General features: G+C 40.2%; 1 protein-coding gene across 1 annotated transcript; it reads left to right on the forward strand.

Annotated features, from left to right (window-relative positions):
• Positions 394-4790, forward strand: LOC109828296 (glutamic acid-rich protein). The gene is made up of 2 exons (XM_020395325.1): positions 394-1018; positions 4135-4790. Exons 1-2 carry the CDS (start codon positions 415-417, stop codon positions 4611-4613), a joined length of 1083 nt encoding a protein of 360 aa, XP_020250914.1. The 5' UTR covers positions 394-414; the 3' UTR covers positions 4614-4790.

Consider the following 19352-nt stretch of genomic DNA (forward strand, 5'->3'; position numbering starts at 1 on the left):
TTCGGATTGTCTAGTATTCCACCAATTAATAACCCAAGGTTCCAGACTTTTTGAAAGGAGAGAGAGACCGATCAGGGCAAAAATACTATAGATGCAAGATATGGGACCCCAATCTCAAAAACTTTTTTGTACCTTCATGATAGTCTCGCGAGGCCTTTTCTCAAAAGAAAAGAAAAGAAAAGAAAAGGAGGAGGGGGAAAAAGGAGTGACAACAGAAATAGTGGCATAATATGAAAACAGTGTGAATTATTTAAAAGAGCTTCACAGGTTAATTAATTTTGCTTAGGCCGTTGCTACAAAGAGCCCATAAAACGTGTACACAAAAACAATTGCAGGACTGCTAGTTTATTACGGCCCATTTCTAGTCATCCGCCGATGATGGAGTCAACTTGAGTACCTTTCCTTGGTATTTAAATGCTCACATCTCTCTCGTTCCCTCTCTATTTTCAAAACCCTAACAACTATTCCATTACTCTCTCAAAAAAACCTCCAATTTCCCCCTCAATTAATAAATATATGGATCTCGAATCCGAAGCCGGAGACAAAATCCCAATAGAATCCAACTCCAAAACCCTAATCGGAAGGGAATTAGGGTTAGGGTTTGGCTCCTCGGCCACCGACCAAACCATCTCACGCCGCCACCTCTCCCTCCGCCCAATCGACGAACAACGGGTCGGATTCGAGGTTATGGGCAAGAATCCGATATGTATTTGTGAAGGAATCGATGGAGAGCGAAGAGTTTACAAGAATTCGGAGAAGGGTGAGCTTAGAATTGGGGATAGGGTTTCTCTGTCGCTGAAAAAGCCATGCTTTTGGGTTTTGAAGAGAAGGGAAAGGGAGAATGAGGAGGAGGAGGATGAAGAGAAGAGGAGGGTTTTGGATGCTGTGGAGCGAAGGGAGAAGAGGACTTGCGAGAGGAGAAGAGATAAGGAGGAGAAAATGAAGGCGGTGGTTGTTGATGGAGGAGATGATGAGGAGATTGGGTATGTGGATGTATCCGGGATTGATCCTGTTAAAGGTAATAAGCTCTTATTTTTGTTTGCATGTGTGTTTTATGGTTCGTTTTGGCAAACTCCAAAGTTGTGATGAGAGTTGAGCATTAGATTCTACGGACCGAAACTTGGACGAAAAGGTGCTTCTTTTATATTCACCCTAAATGTCAGGTGGGATTTGAAAATGTATTTTTCAGATGTCATTTTGAGGTGTCTCACCTCTCCATTGTTCTTTTGATTACCTCTCACCATGGCAAGTGTCCTTGAACCTGCAAACAGTGGAAATCCAGAAGAAAGAAAATCTTTTTGGAATATTTGTGAATTTTTTGACTTATTTTTCACTTTGTAGCTGAGCTTGAAAATAGACTCTAGACATTTTAGTTGGTTATAGTGTGTCAGTCGTGGGCACTGCTTATGTTATAACCAACTGTCCAAATGTGAACCTCATTAGTACAGTGAGCCCCTGGCAGGATAAAGTTTACAAATAAACCCTGCCAAGCTCAAAACTGCAGTACCAACTGAATGCAATTCAACCACTATGAAAGTTCTAACTCACCGAAAGAGAACACCCACTGAGCACACGAATAGCAGCCACTTCCATAACAAACCATTATTTCAAACTTTGTAAATGCTGCAGTCATCACTGTTGAGTCCAAACCTTTTCATATATCCAGACTACTGAGACATATCTTGCCTCGGGACCTTCCCTCAAGGTTAAATGCAGGGCATTTCTTGATTACTTCCCAATATTATTTCGGAAGAATTTTAAGATAACTTCTGTAGAAAATAGAGCTTCATTTACAGCTTGTACAGGCTTGGTACCTAAGTGAGGAAAGTAGGTGTATCTTACGGAAACTCAGGGGGGTCATGTTTGTCGATACTGTCAAAGGTATTGAATCAGAACTCAGCTAAGCTTAACCACTTCACTCGTTTCCTGGGTTTATCGCAACAAAAAAGCTTCTCAAATAACCCTCAAAACTGTTATAAGCAATCTTGGTCTGTCCATCTATTTGTGGGTGATTGGCAATAGTGAGTTTCAATTGACTATCTTCAAACTAAACATCTCCTACCAAAACTTGCCGGTAAAAATGGGATCCCTATCACTTACTATGACAGGTAGTCATGATGCTCATACCATAGCCTCTTCAAGTGTTGCAAGGCTGATTAGTATTCTTTGAAGTAATATAATCCGAAATCCTTATTGCACTGACCACCTCTATTATAATGATATTTCTATTTCATGATATTTCTATATCATGATAATAAGGATTGGTCTCCACTAATTTCTTAATGTCAGATATCTGGTCACTGCACAAGTATGATATGACCAACAATCCAACTGACCATCCTTCTTCTCTTTTGATTTTTCATTTCTTCTTGACAGTCCATGATCCACCTTATTCAACTTTACAGGCTTGTATTTAACCCTATTAATAAAACAATGAAGTTTGGCTAACCATTTGCTTTATACTCCAGTATGCATTATCTGATCTAACAAGTGCTTGAGGGTATGCTGATCAGTTCAGATGACAATCTCTGCTGATGAGAAACTGATGTCACTTTCTGGTGGACACGAATGATGACCATTAACTTTTTTTCATGAGTTGATAGGTTCAAGTTCCACCGTTTCAATGCATACTTCAGAATATGGTTGGCCGCTGATTCTGAATCAACAGAACACCAATTCTTATAGCAAAGGCATTAAATTTAATAATTAACTCTTGACTGCAGTCTAGCATGGCCAATACAGGTGGATTAGTAAGAGTTCCTTTAAGAGTTTGAAAGGCATTTTAGCTTTGTCAGACCAAGCAAAACCTTCCTGAAGTGAATTAGTCAACATGATTAAATAGAATCAAAGCCTTTGATGAACTTTCTGTAGTGCCCTGTCAATCCCAAAAATAATGTCAAAGCTTTTAAACAAAGTGGTAGGATAGACCATTTATTAGCTTCAATTTCTTTGGACGAAACAACTACCCAATTGGTTGAGACAATGTGACCAAGATAGTTATTTGAGACTGCCCAAAGCTGCATTTTGAACCTTTAGCCACTAACCGGTTCTGCATTATAACCTGAAAACATGATAAGATGAGGTATAAATTATTGTGATTAATTTGTATTCTCCTTCGGTGAGATTCTTGTTAGTGTCATGCAATAGAAATTTCACAAATATTTATTATTTTCATGCATCTTGTATATCTCAAAAAATTTATGGTCAGGAGTGCGCCTCGCTTCGCTCGGGCGCGCGCATCACATTGCGCCTTGCGCATGTACGCGTAAACTGACTTTGCGCCCCGCATTGCGCCTCGCGCATTGAAAACACTGGGTGAGAACTTTCACAGCAGTTGAGTTGCAGACTTGCAGTCAGCTGATATGCAGTTTTGAGCTTGGTACGTTTTCATTTTGTAAATTCTGTTTTTGCTAGTGAGTTCTCTAAAACAACACTCGTGGGTCAATGGATTTTACACGTAGACAGTTAGCTTTAACCATCATGGGGCCCACCATGGATGCGTCATAACCAAATGAAATGTCCTTAATTAGTCTGTTGTGCTTGTTCTCGAGCTCAGATGAAAAGTGAGAATGTAATCCCAAAATTCATTAAGGTTCCCAACTCTTTTCTTTCTTCTTCTATTCCGTATTTTGCAAGTTCAAGCAAGTCACAATCTCAGATGAAAAGTGAGAAATGAAAACCCCAAAAATCACTGCGGTTCCAAATTTTCTTCTCCCTTGATTCCATCTTTTGCAAGTTCAACCATGTCACAAGCGAAGCCCAACTGAGTGGTGAGAACCTCTCACATTTTAAGCTTCATTCTACGATACCAAAACTTTCTAGGTTGTGATGAGAGTTAAGAGCATAATTTTACAGTTTGATGTTACCAAATTTTTGTGTTGAAAGTCTATGGTTTTCTGAATTTTAATGCTTGTAGAAGTGTTTCTTGAATGAGAAAAGTCGAATACTTTCTCTCATTTTCGGACATTCTGAACGTTGCATGTAACCATGAGAGATGCGTTATTTCTGCTTGATTCTTTTCTGAATCTTTAATGTTCTTTAAGCTTTTTTTGTGTGTAGTATGTGCTATTCTAAGGAGAAACAATCCCTTTATCCTTTTAACTAATTCGGTGATTGGATTTCTGTGCTTTGCAGAGTTCGGATTCTTAGTGAAAGGTCATGAGTTTGATCAGTATCCTAAGAAAAGGATTCTTGCTGTCAAGAACTGGAATTGGTTTCTCGATGAGCCAAACAATGACAATGATGATGATGAAACCATTGATGAAGCAACCAGTTCCAAAGCAAAGAAGAGTAGAGTAAGAACGAAGAAAGGGGGTTCCAATGATGATGATGATCAGGAGTGGGCTGGAGAAAGTGAGGAAGAAAACGTAGTAGTGGCGAAAAGAGGCAGTGCTAAGCGCCCTAAGTACTCCACTAGATCGAAGGACCCCAAGAGGCCACGAAATGATGTTTCGAAAAAAGATGCCAAGATTCATAAAGATGAAATTGAAGAAGAGGACGAAGAAGATGAGACTCTTGGAGGCTTTATTATTGATGATGAGGGGGAGGAGGAAGAAGTAGAGGATGAAGAATCAGAGGAAGAATTTGATGATGAAGAGGAAGAGGAAGAATAGTAAGAATGAAGACTAACTAGAGGAAGGGAGACACGACTCACTCTCACGTAACATTACGTATCATGTTTGTATTTGTTACCTTGTACATAGTGCTAATGTAGAAAAGTCTTTTGTTCTCTTATCATCCTGTTTCAGTTTCAGTTAAATTTGAGTTAATTGCGTTTTTCTTTTTTCTTTCTTTTTTAGTTGAGAGTTAGAATAGCACTAAGACATGATTTTTCAACATCTTATTAATGTGCCAAGTGAAGTCATTAATGTGCCAAGTAAAGTAGAAAATATGTAGACTTACTATATACTAACACAATAACCATGATTGCCACTTGGCAGCTTCCTAGCACCCCATGACCATTAAACTTCCGTTTATTTAATTATTAACTGATGAATAATATCCTCTTGCATACTTTAGAACCTATCATACATGAATTTCATTCTTTCGTTTCTGTCTATACCTAAATCATCTATTAGATGATTTATCTTGCAAATAGTTATATATTGACATTTATATGCAACAATATTATTATATAATATTACCAGAATATATATGTAATAATAATATGGCTGTAAGTCCCCTGCGCTGCAAAGGTGGCAACTGTAATATCTGATAAAACATCCTGTACCCACATAAGCACCTCACATCTACAAGAAAATATAGAAAATGGAAAGCGAAATTCCACTAGATTAATAATCATATTTAAGTCATAATGGGATAAGTATTAATGGAAAGTACTGTGGTTTTCTTCTCAGCTTATAGTAGCCAACATCAATTACTACTGGAAACATGGGTTTTTGAACTCCAGGAAAATAAGGTGAAATTCAGGCGTAAAATTGAGAGGAATCTTGCACAAGATGCATGATGGATTGAGCCCAGAAGAAGGCTTGCTCGTTTTCGCAGAACGGCCAGTTTTGATCAGATTTTTCTTCTCATGATGCAAGGTGAAGGTTAAGTTCATATCTCTTGAAGGTTAAGACTGGGGCTATGTATTTATACCTTAACAATTCAAGGTAGAATTTGGTTATAATATACACCTAAAATTCAATTCAATGGTTCTTAGGAGTGAGACAACTGAGTACGGATTTCGGTAAGGAACTAAGGAAGGATTGAGGTTTCTTCTCTAGAAATTGAAGACTGTTCGAGATTTTTCACCATTGAGGTCTTACATCAACTGTCTAGATGAACCATAAGGTACTCACGTTCTCTTATATTGTTACTGTGGTATTGTATATGTGTATCTTACTCATCCTATATGGGTTAAATTAGCACCTGCTATTTTCGAAGTAAATAATGACACCTCGGGGTGATCATAATAAGCTTGTATCATTCAAATGAAAAGTTGGCATCCTCCATAGAAGAATGCTGCTTGATTAACCGAATACATGATGAATGCATGAAAGGTGTTCATTATCGGAAAGTCTATTTGAAGGGTGTTCTCCCAATTGCGTAGACAACAGATTATTACTCAGATAAGGCATGTTAGAAAACAAAACTGCCATATTTTGCATAGACAATACATAAAACAACAAAAAATTAACAAAATATCAACCTTATGTTTCCTCCGTTTTTGCTGGCTATTCTAAAGTTTAGAAATGTATCAGTGTATTTGTAACTGATGCCTGCTGGTTTCCTACAGTTAAAAGTTAGGAACTCCTGTAATGATGTTGTTTATAGATTTGCTGGTTTGACTCCAAGCTCCAGATGTGGTGGGAATACGAAAAGTTCATACAGAGAGCTAGGAGAAATTGATATTTGTTTCTGTATCAATTCCAAAAAAGATTGATGATTACTAATTTCTGTATTATTTATGTTTACTTAATATTATGTTGCACATATATTTTAAGTTCTTACTTTGATTTTTAATTGTACTGAATTTGTGTGCTGTTCGCATTAACTTTAAACTTGTACAGAAGCAGGTGTGAGCCAAAACTGTGCACGGAGGGATAAAAAATCATATAGAGATCTAGGAGAAATTTATGTGTTTCTGTATTAATTCCAAGATTGACGATTACATTGATATCTAAGTTATTAATATTGATTTAGTATTTTGTTGTATGGACATTTTGGGTCTTGCATTGATTTTTGTTTTTCGTAATGAATTTGTGTACTATTTGCATTAAAATTAAAAGTGAAAGAAAAATACTTGTCAGTCTTCTACTTCCTTCTACAGAAGGTCATCTATTGGATTTCTCCGTATATACTCTTTCTCAAATTAATCCAAACCTTTAGAATTTATCCACCTGAGGGAATTAAAGAGTCCAGACTAAACTTTGAGTCACAAAACAGAATTGAAAGCTGTGGAGGAGCTAGGAACTTCCGCAAGGAGGGTCCAAAGAATATTAAACATGATAACTGTTGACATATTAGTAATATATAAGGACTTATTTGTAAGTTGTGTTTTGTAGGGGCCTATATAAGCCCAAGAAACTTCATAATACGTCAGACCTAGAGTTTGGCATGGGTTCCCTCGATTCAGTCCTCAAACTGATGACAGGAAGAGTATATATCTCACATCGATGAGATATATAACTGTTTTTGGTTCTTGTTTCCTCTGTGAAACGAGAATTTGTTTGCGATCCTACTCTTGTTGTGTAGCAGAGGTGCTGCCGAAATTTTCACTGCACACAACAAGGGTCGGAAGAGTAGGTGACCAGGTGTTGGGTCTGAAGCCTGTTCGATGGAGGAGATCATCAAGAAGTTGAACCCTGCGGAGGTGTCAACTTTGATGAAGCTAATGAAGTTGTCGGCTGGTGAGAGCGCGACAAAACCATCGAAGAAGTTGGAGCTTCCGACCATCGATCTGAAGCTGGATGGACCTAGTACGTACCTGAGCTGGTCACGACGGGTGAGATATACCCTTGCAGGGAGGAATCTGGAGGGTTATCTGACAGGAGAGGTGACAGAGCCGGAGGAGGACTCAGAGGGAAGAGATGAGTGGAAGTCCACTCATATGTTGGTGTACATCTGGCTTCTCAACTCGTTGGTCCCGACGATCGCCGCCACGGTGGATGGCATTGAGAAGGTGAAGGACGTCTGGGAGAAGTTGAGGAGGACCTATGATGGAGTAGGGAATAACCTGCGGGTGTTCCAGATTAAGGGAGAAATCGACGCCACAGTCCAGGGAGAGCGGACTGTACAGGAGTATGCCACCGAGCTGGAGCGTCTGTGGCTAGATTATGATCACTTCTCACCTCGGGCGAGCTGTAAGGACCCGGGATGTAAAGAGCGGGAGGCCTTCCTATAGGAGAGGACTATGGTATTTCTCAAGGGATTGACATCAGAGTTCGTTCAGCGAATTGCATTGCTGCTCGCTCATCCGAAGATTCCCACGCTTGAGGAGACTGTCTCTGCTATGATCCAGGAGGAGACTCGTATTAGGCTGCAGGCGGGGACAGGTGGACTTCCTGTGGTGAAGTCAGCACTGGCAGCCTCTAGCAACACTGGATCTAGGGGAGAGACTAGACAGTGCTACAACTGTGGTGCGGTGGGTCATCTAAGGCACGCTTGCACCAAACCATCCAAGGAAGGAGATTCGGGTGGACGTGGACAGTTCGGAGGTCGTGGTCGTGACCGTGGGGGTCGATGAGGTAGAAGAGGAGCAGGGAACCGGGCGAATCTGATGTTAGCAGAGGAAGAAGAAGCTGAGGTGGTCTTTACTGAGGAGGATCGTGCTCTCCTGGCGATACTCAGGAGGAAGCAGCAAGTAGCAGGGGATGGAGACTTGAGGAGTGGGACTGAGGAGGCATCCACTTCGTTCTTCGCTAGAGGCAACACTGCTATCCATGCTCATCCGACCAAAGGTACTGATGACATACATGCTCTTGCTTCTATGTCTCCCGACAGATCATCAGAATAAATAGTCGACTCCGGTGCGTCTCGACATGTGACAGGTAATGCTAGTGAGTTCTCATCATATACTCACTTAGCATCGCCTGATAGTATTCAAACAGCTGATGGTACATTTCAGCCGGTGGTTGGTAAGGGTACAGTCGATTGTACTGGTTCTGTAACTTTGTCCAATGTTTTGCATGCTCCTTCCTTTCCAGTCAATCTTTTATCCATTTGTTCTATCATCCTCCAACTAAAATGCATTGTTTTTTTTGATACTCCCAAGGTGATTTTCCAGGAGAAGGGGGCAGGGCGGAGACTTGGTACTGGCACATGGCGTAGTGGACTGTGGTATCTGGATCGTGAAGGGCTGGATTCAGCATTGGTGTCAGTCATAGAGGAAGCAGGAGTAGGATCTAAAATGAGTACTGAGAGTGAGTTAATGCTTCATCATCAGCGTTTGGGACACTCACCCTTTAGTGTTTTAGGTAGATTGTATCCTTCTTTATTTGAGAAAGCAAATAAACAGAAACTTGTGTGTGATGCATGTGAGTTTGGAAAGCTTACTAGAAGCTCTTATGTTAGTTCTGGTCATAGAAGTTCTCATGCATTTGACTTGGTACATTCAGATGTTTGGGGGCCTTGTTCTACATGTTCTATGAATGGATACAAGTATTTTGTTACATTTATTGATTGTTTCTCTCGTGTTACTTGGTTATACCTGATGAAGAATAAGAGTGAAGTGTTTGGGTGCTTCCAAAACTTTCATAGGAATGTTCAGACTCAATACGGAGCAGTGGTGAATGTATTGAGGTCGGATAATGGGACAGAGTATACCAACAGAGCGTTTGAAGAATATTTGTCAGCTCAGGGAATACATCACCAGACAACCTGTCCATATACACCAGCTCAGAATGGGGTAGCGGAAAGGAAGAACAGACATCTTTTAGAGGTTGCTAGAAGCATGATGATCTCTATGAATGTCCCAGAAACATTGTGGGGGCAAGCAGTATTGACTGCAGTAGCGCTGATCAACAGAATGCCCTCGAGAGTGCTGGATTGGAAGTCTCCGTGTGAGACATTGAAGGGAGATAATGGTGGGATTCTTCTACTTAAAGTGTTTGGCTGTGTGTTCTTTGTGAAGGACAACAGGCCATCTGTCAGGAAGCTTGCCCCTAGAGCTGTGAAGTGCATCTTTGTGGGATATTCTGCTACTCAGAAGGGATATGTTTGCTGGAGCCCGGTGGAGAAAAGGTTATTTGTGAGCATGGATGTGCACTTTTGAGAACTCAAGCCATATTACACCCGGAAGGTAACTTCATCCGTTGGTAACTCGCCCAATACTAGAAGTATGAGGCGAGAGGAGGAGAATTGTGAGAGATCGGTGAATAATGTGAAGAAATCAATTTCTGTATCGATTCCTTGGGAGGGAGAATTGGTTGAGGAGGAGTAGGAGAATGAAGAAGAAAAGGAAAATGAGACAAGAGTGTTGGCCTTCTTGTTTTGATGATGTTTAACAAACAATTTACATCTAATATTATTTGTCGAGTATTTGTGTTTTATATTTATTCTAGGCAAACAATAAGTTGGAGGATGGATGGAATTGCGCCTACACGATCATATCCAATGGAGGTTGGAGGAATAGTGGTTGAAGCCTTACAATTCAAAGTTAAAGATTAAGTTCAAGCTTCATCCGCATGTGTACCAAGTCGAGCTTATTGAAGATCAAGATCTAGCTTGGGTAACATAGTATAGGTTTTATATTATGTGTGTTAAATACGTTAAGCTCAATATCATATACACACACGTATTTGGTTTCTAAGCTCAAATATTGTATTCTCAGTTTATAGACTTAACAATCATCATATACATATTTTATCAAGTCTATATAATCATTGTGTAAAGTTTCAAAACATTGTTTATGTCAAAACATCAAACTTCATGTATATCATTTTTTTTATGTTTTGAACACTTTTGCAAAATAATGAGATTTCATAATTGGGAAATGCATATTGAAAAATTCTTTTTGTAACATGTTCAAAATATCATTTGCAAACATTTCTCAAAGTTTTATCAAGTTTGGAATTGATTTGTTATGTTTAAAGGAATTTACAAATTCACGTTTTCGTTCGTGCACATGTTCGTGCATGTTTTATAAAACTGATGAGTTTTCACAAATGGGAAGTGATATTTGAAAAATTCTTTCTCTGACATGTTTATCTACATGTTTAGAAACTTTCCTCCAGTTTTTACTATTTTTGGAGTTGATTTACTATGCCCAATTGATTTTACAAAATCGTATATGTCAGCAGTTTTTCAGAAACTGTAAATCTGTGTTCAAATATTTATTTCTCTCAATTGGGAAATTATTTTTCAGAAATTCTTTCTCTAACATGTCATTATATATGTCTAGAACCTTCTTACAAAATTTCATAATTTTTGGAGTTGTTTTACTATTTTTAATTGATTTTACAAAACCGAACCTGAGTTCAAATGCTCACTGGGCGACAGAGAGACTGTCGGTCGACCGGTCCGGTCGACCGATGAAATTTTCCGGTCGACCGATGAAAATTCCAGTCGACCGACGAGGTCTTTTTCTGCTTCTAACGGCTAGTTTTTTGACCGTGGTTGTGGGTTTGTGACTAAGAGTTGTGCTTAATTGAGTTCTCACCTTGTTTAGAGAACAATCAATTGATTTATATTGTGCCTAATTGTGAGGATTCACTTGTAATACACTTGTACACCGAGAGAAGTGTGTGGTGAGAGACGGGGTCGAATCCAAGAGGAGTGGCGTCGGTTGACGTGCCTAGGGAGAGGTTGTAACCGAGCACTTGAGGAGGAGGACACGGGCTATGACCAACACTTAGTGTGTGAGGTGTGATTGCATAGTGATTGTATTGTGAGGTGTAAACGTTGTTCGGGTGAACGTAGAAAACCCGGTTGTGATAGTGGAGATCTCCTCGAGGTGAGGAGCGGAGACGTAGGTCGTGGGGACCGAACTCCGTAATCATATCGTTTGTCTGTGATTGCATTGGCGTACTTTTTTTTATGTTCATATCTTATATCGTCCTTGTATATTGCTTGTTGATCATATTACCCACTATCTAGTTTAGTTTGTTTTACCCTTGTGTTAGTTTATATATCCTTGCTCATATACTTGTAATATCTCATTGATAGGATATATTCTTTTATTCATATTGCTTATCCTAGTTTACATATCTTGTTATATTTCATACTTGCTAGGATAACTCATTAATTAATTTTAATTGGTATTTAATCGGATTAGATTAGCATAAGACCCTAATCACCCCCCTCTAGGGTCTAACAAAGAGGTGTTAGGCCCATGGTTCAGGGGAAGCTACTAACCTATAGTAGGAAGGGAAAGCAAATTATAGGAACAATACCTACAGTGTCACTAGTGCTGCCAAGTCTCTTGCCAATGCCTGCCCCGACTCCTGAGACACCTACACCACCACCAGTTTCATCCCAAGGTGATAACATTCCTCTCCCTACTCCTCCTACACCAATATCAGTACGGAGGACTACTCGTAGTAATGCAGGAAATCCTCCCGATAGATATGGTTGGGATCTTGCCTAATTTGTATCATATTCTAACATCCACCCTGCACATGGGGCATTCATTGCATCATTGGATTCTGTTACTGTACCCAACAATTGGCAAGTTGCTAAGAAGGACCCAAAGTGGAAAGTGGCTATGCACGAGGAGCTAGGGGCTCTTGAGAAGAACCGCACTTGGGAGCTAGTAAAACTACCAGAAGGAAAGAGAGCAGTTGGATGTAAGTGGGTCTTCACTGTGAAGCAGAATCCAGATGGACAAGTTAAACGCTACAAGGCTCGTCTGGTGGCAAAAGGGTATAGTCAGACATATGGCATCGATTATGATGAGACTTTTGCACCGGTGGCAAAGATGAGCACTGTTCGGACCTTAATCTCTCTGGCAGTAAATGGTGGATGGAAGCTACACCAACTAGATGTGAAGAATGTATTTCTTCATGAAGATCTAGTGGAGGAGGTATACATGGAGATACCACCAGGATTTGGTACAGATCAGACAGTGGGAAAGGTCTGCAGATTGAAGAAGTTTCTTTATGGGCTGAAGCAGTCTCCTCGTGCTTGGTTTCACAGATTCAGGAGGGCTATGATTGGTATGGGGTACCAGCAGATCAACGCTGACCATACCGTGTTCTTTCGAAGAAGTAGAGGTCACATCACCATGCTTGCAGTATATGTGGATGATATGATTATTACAGGGGATGATGAGAAGGAGATTGCCCAACTCAAAGTGAGACTGGGTAAGGAATTCGAGGTGAAAGATCTTGGCTTGCTTCGATACTTTCTTGGAATAGAGATAGCTCGAGGAGCGGAGGGGATCGTCCTATCCCAGAGAAAGTATGCACTGGATCTTCTCAAAGAGACAGGAATGTTAGGGTGCAAACATGCAACTACACCGATCGACCAGAAGTTTAAGCTTGGTGCTGAAGCTGGAGAACCAATTGATCGTGACATACCAAAGGCTGGTGGGCAGGTTGATCTATCTGAGTCACACACGTCCCGATATCTCTTTTGCAGTGAGCGTGGTGAGTCGCTACATGCATGATCCAAGGAAGGGTCATATGGACGCAGTGTATCAGATTCTAAGGTATTTGAAGAGTGCCCCCGAAAAAGGGCTAATCTTCAGGAAGAATGAACATATGAGCATTGAGGGTTATTGTGACTCTGATTGGGCTAGCTGTGCTGATGACAGGAGGTCCACCTCAGGATATTGTATCTTTATAGGAGGCAACTTGGTCTCATGGAAGAGCAAGAAGTAATCAGTGGTGGCGAGATCAATAGCTGAAGCAGAGTATAGAGCTATGGCCTTAGGAGTTGCTGAGTTGCTATGGTTGAAGAGTATGCTGGTGGAGCTGAAGCTGGATCAAGTAGTTAAGATGAAGTTATGGTGTGATAACAAGTCAGCCATCAGTATTGCCAACAACCCAGTGCAACATGATAGAACCAAACACATCGAGATCGATAGGTTTTTTATCAAAGAGAAGTTGGATAGTGGACTACTGGAGCTAAGTCATGTTTCGACTAAGGACCAGACAGCAGATTGTCTGACTAAGGGACTTAGCTCAGTAGATATGGTTAGAGGATGTGATAAGATGGGCTTAGTGGATATCTTTCGCCCATCTTGAGGAGGAGTGTTGACATATTAGCAATATATAGGGACTTATTTGTAAGTTGTGTTTTGTAGGGGCCTATATAAGCCCAAGAAACTTCATAATACAATTAGAGTTTCAATTCTTTTATAACATACAAGAAAATTTTGCAAAATTTGTTAGCAGCTAAATATGAATTTTCCATGACTGATAAAAGATAAAATAAATGGATACTAAAAGTTTCAAACACTGTTTCTTCAATTTAATTACAAGAAGCTCTTCAATCTTCGACATTCATCTTCTCGAAACACTATTGAAACAAAATTTGGAGTGGTGAAAAAATGGTGGCCCATTCTTAGAACACCAAGCTTCTTTGTCAAAAAGACTCAACTTAGGATTATAAATGCTTTTTTTATTCTTCATAATTTCATAAGAGATGAAAATATGGAAGAGAATGATTTTTTGCGTGAGGTGGACGAGGAGCTTGAAAATGCAGACACACTTGATAGCGACGATGAGGTTAATGTTGATTACATTACATGTGCTCGAGCAACGGATAAATGGAGTTTGTCCGGAGACGATATTGCTTTGGAGATGTTCAATGAATACGAAGCTCGAAGAGCTCGTGCAACTTGAGATTTTCTTTTATTTGTTGCTCAATGTGCTTTATCAAGGTTGTATTTGAACATAGTAATAAATTTTCGTGTTTGTCTGTTTTGGGATCTTATTTAGTATTGTAATATTACTATGCTTATATGATGATGCTTTATCATGATTGCAAATTTTCTGTTATAAGCTAAAGAATCTACAATTTTCCCTGAGAAATTTTAGTTTTTCACAGTCATATAGGTAATTCTCGAATTGAAAAGTTCCAATTTTTATATTTTTTGTTTGATTGTAAGTTTGTACACTTGCTTCCTGTAGAGAATAGAGAAAACCCTAATCATTTATTGAGAATAACAAGAGAGATATATATAGCCATACAAATAGAGTTAAGGTTAACGAGTAACAGCCCATTAACCCAATACTCAATATTTAACTTAACACTCCCCCTCAAGCTGGAGCATAGATGTCTATCATGCCCAGCTTGTCACATATAGTAGAGAACACCTTTGAAGAAGTAGCCTTGGTAAGAATATCAGCAAGTTGTTGTGAGGACGGAGTGAATATGAGAGATACTATCTTCTTTTCCCAAGCATCTCTGACAAAATTGCAGTCAACTTCAATATGTTTTGTTCTCTCATGAAACACAGGATTCTATGCAATATAAATGACAGACTGGTTGTCACAATGCATTGGCATGGGTCCAGGCTGAACAAAATCAAGCTCTGTCATAAACTTTCTTAGCCACACCATCTCACAAGCAGTGTGAGCCATTGCTCTATATTCGGCCTCTGCACTAGATCGTGATACTACATCTTGTTTCTTGCTTCTCCAAGTCACAAGATTACCTCCAACAAAAGTACAAAATCCTGAGGTTGACTTCCGGTCTCCCATGTCTCCTGCGTAGCCAGCATCAGAGAAAGCCGAAATGTGAGTATGTCCATGCTTCTTATATAACAATCATTTGCCAGGGCAACTCTTGGCATATGCCAAAATCTTCAGAGCTGCTGTCCAATGAACCTCTCTAGGTTTGTGCATAAATCTACTCAGCACACCTACTGTAAAAGTAATATCAGGTTACCAAAGTAATATCAGGTCTGGTAACTGTTAAATATATTAGCTTCCCAATTAGTCTCCTATATCGTCCAGCATCATCTAGGAGAGAGGTATCATCACGCCACAAATCAACATTTGCCTCCATTAGAGTGCTTGCAGGTTTACATTCCAAGAGACCTGCTTCTTCTAGTAAATCTAGCACATACTTCCTTTGGGACAACAACAGGCCATGTTTTTGATATGCAACTTCAATCCCAAGAAAATACTTTGGCTTTCCCATGTCCTTAGTGATAAAATAATAGTTTAGATACTCCTTAGTCTCAGTTAAGGCAATAGAGTCACTCTCACTCAGCAGAATATCATCAACATATACGGCTAAAATAACCAAACCAGTTGTTGTGCGTCGAAGAAAGACAGAGTGATCAGACTGACAACGTTGGAAACCAACATTAGAAATAACCTTGCTGAACTTATCAAACCAAGCTCGAGGACTCTGCTTTAACCCATAGATGGCCTTTCTCAGCCTGCAGATAATATTCCCCCCCTGAGCAACATACCCAGGAGGTTGATCCATATAAACCTCCTCGTCCAAATCACCATAAAGGATAGCATTCTTCACATCTAGTTGGTGCATCGTCCAATCCATATTAACAGCCAGAGAGAAAAGAATTCTGATGGAGTTGAGACGAGCAACGGGAGAAAAGGTTTCAAAATAGTCGACGCCATATGTCTGGGTATAGTCTTTCGCAACCAAGCGAGCTTTATAACGGTCAACAGACCCATTGGGGAGATATTTTAGGGTATACACCCATCTGCAACCAACCACAGTCGCTCTAGTAGGAAGAGAAACCAAGTCCCAAGTCCCTCTAGAAAGTAGTGCATTCATTTCCTCATCCATGGCCTGCTTCCAAGCTGATACTAACATAGCTTCCTCATAGGACCTAGGTATAGATACAGTGGACAAGGACAAGGCAAACTGACGAAAAGATGGGTTGAGACGGTCATAAGAGACAAAAAGAGATATAGGATATTTCGGGCAAGACCGTTTACCTTTTCGAAGAGCAATAGGGATATCCAAGTCAGAAGGAATAGAGGTCTCAACATGAGATGGATCGACAGCTGGAGATGAAGCTTCAGCAGTAGCAGATTCAGGGGCATGTACTTTTGGGCGACGAGAGTATGTCAGTAGAGGCTTCGGTGCAGGAGCAACAGGAGCAGGTAATGGAATAGTAGTAGGAGCAGAAGAAGGTAGTGGTACCTGTGGACAACCAATAGTAGTAGAACCAGACAAAAAATATGGGACATACTCAAAAAAGGTAACATCAGCAGACACAAAATATTTCCTGGTGGACGGATGATAACACCTATATCCTTTTTTAGTACGAGAGTATCCAACAAAAACACATTTGATGGATCTATATGACAACTTATCCAAACCAACAGTTAAATCCTGAACAAAACACGTAGAACCAAAGTCACGGGGAATCACAGAGAATTGTTTTTTATCGGGATAAAGACAATTGAATGGTATTAAACCATCAAGGACAAAGGAAGGCATGCGATTAATCAAATAATTTGCAGTGAGAACAGCATCAGACCACAAATACTTTGGAATATTCATATGTATCATCAGTGTTCTAGCAACATCTAGAATATGCCTATGCTTCCTCTCAGCAACTCCATTTTGTTGTGAAGTGTGAGAGCAAGAAGTCTGATGAATAATGCCATTAAGAGCACAAAATTTTGAAACATCACTTTTCATATATTCCAAAGCATTATCAGTACGAAGAATACGAACAGAAGTAGAGAACTGAGTTTTTATTTCATTATAAAAGAGTTCAATAACGTGCGAGACCTCTGACCTCTCTTTTAACAGATAAAGCCACGTCATGCGAGAGAAATCATCAACAAAGATAATAAAATATCGAAAACCTTACAAAGAGGGAACACGATAAGGACCCCAGACATCGGAATGAACCAACTCAAAAGCAAAACTACTACATTTATCGAATCGACTCTGAAAAGTAGCACGATGGTGCTTACCCAGTTCACACGACTCACAACCTAAAGAGGAAATAGATGGCTGAACAGAAACTACTGATCTAAGTTTTTGTAGTGAAGGATGACCCAGACGCCAGTGCCACAATAAAGTGGAGTCAGACTGTGATGCAACAAGGCCAGCTTCTGGCACACTGTCGTCCAAATAGTACGTACCTCCTCTCTCATGCCCCAAACCAATCTTCATCCCAGTTGCTAGGTCCTAAAAAACACAATAAGATGGAAAGAAGGTGACTTTACAATTATTTTGTTTTGTAAACTTGCTAATGGATAATAGGCTAACAGGGAATTTGGAAACATATAACACATCAGTTAGTTTTAAAGAGGAAGTAGCATGAACTACTCCATCACCACGAACTGAAGAAAGAGTACCATCAGCAATGCGGATAGAAGGAAACTTATCAGAAAGATGTAAAGATACAAAGTGATTCTTTATACCTGTCATATGAGATGAGGCTCCAGAATCTAGTACCTAGGGTTTGTGAGAAGAAGCTATGTAAGCATCCATACCTGAAGATGATGCATGGGTAGTAGAATGAATATTCTGAGAGAGTTCTAGCTGGCGCAACCTCTCATAATCTGCCTGAGAAATCTGAACAGTATGATCAGTAACAGCTGGACCACCAGAAGTAGTAGCAGAAATAGATGAGTTAGTCGACTCTGTATCAGCTACCTGGGCCCATTGAGGACGACCAAACTTCTCCCAGCACTTCTCAGAAATATGATTGGTTCCCCCACAATGACCACACTGTCGTGAGCCCTTATCAGATTCACCTTGCCTCCCACCAAAGGAACCACGTCCTCCCCCTGAATCACGGCCACGACCACGACCACGACCGCGGCCTTTGCCTCGATTAGAGAACATGGCAGACTGATCCATCGTAGGTGGAGATGGTGTAGTAGTATCAGAAGTAACACCAGTAGAGACCTGCATGACTCTGGAGAATGTAACAGTCAGTGAGGGAATTGTATCTCCATCCAATATCTGTCCTCTCACCTGGGACTGTAAATTAGGGTTTAACCCAGAAAGAAATTTGGATACTGCCAGATCATGACGATACCCTAATAGCGTCGTTGCATCAGCTACTGCAGGCTGATGCATCTCTAGTTCATCTATCAGTCCCTTCAATTCACCAAAGAATTCTGGAACTGACTTATCTCCTTGTTTGAGCGCAAACAGTCGTTCATAAATTTCAAATACACGAGAAACATTCTTCTCGTTCCCGTACATAATCTTTAGGCTGTCCCACATCTCATTCACAGTGGTTAAAAATATAACGCTGCTACTGATCTGTGCTTCCATACTGTTGAGAAGCCAAGTCATAACACAATAATCAGATGAGAGCCATGAATTGTAGGTGGGATCTGAGGTTGGTGTTGGAGATGCAAGAAGATGTGGTAGTTTGCTCTGAGCGCCAATGAAGATGCGGAAAGCTTGTGCCCAGAGCAGATAGTTTGTACCATTCAATTTAATAGTAGTCCCCAAGACTACCTTGGGCGCAGAGGTCTCACCAGCAACAATAGAAGGAGTAGTAGAGGAGGAGATGTCCGACATCGAAGTAGTAGTCATTTTTATTTTTGAGCAACAATAGGAGACAAATAGTAGTCAAATAGGCAAATTAGTAGTAGAGATCCGTTTTCGAAACATAAACTAAGAGCAGATCAGGAGCATAATTAGAGGCAGAGTGGTAGATAGTCATGCCCTCACGCTGCGTAGGCAAGATCACCTAAGGGAGAGAGCTCTGGCTTTTGTTTGCACAAAGGCTCAATTTCTATATTCTTGTTTCTCGAAGGAAACAAGAATAAAAGTGAAATATCTCAACAACGTGAGATAGACACTCTTCCTCTCATCAGTTCTATAACTGAAATGTCGATGCTTCCTCTCATCAGTTCTATGACTGAAATGTTGAGGGATACAATCGTCCTCTCATCAGTTCGAAGACTGACTGAAATGTTGAGGGATACAATCGTCCTCTCATCAGTTCGAAGACTGAGATGTCGAGGGAATAGGCAACACGATGTAGGGGCACTGTAGCGGCG

The sequence above is a fragment of the Asparagus officinalis genome, chromosome 1 (assembly GCF_001876935.1).
Source record: "Asparagus officinalis chromosome 1, Aspof.V1, whole genome shotgun sequence".
NCBI lineage: Eukaryota > Viridiplantae > Streptophyta > Magnoliopsida > Asparagales > Asparagaceae > Asparagus > Asparagus officinalis.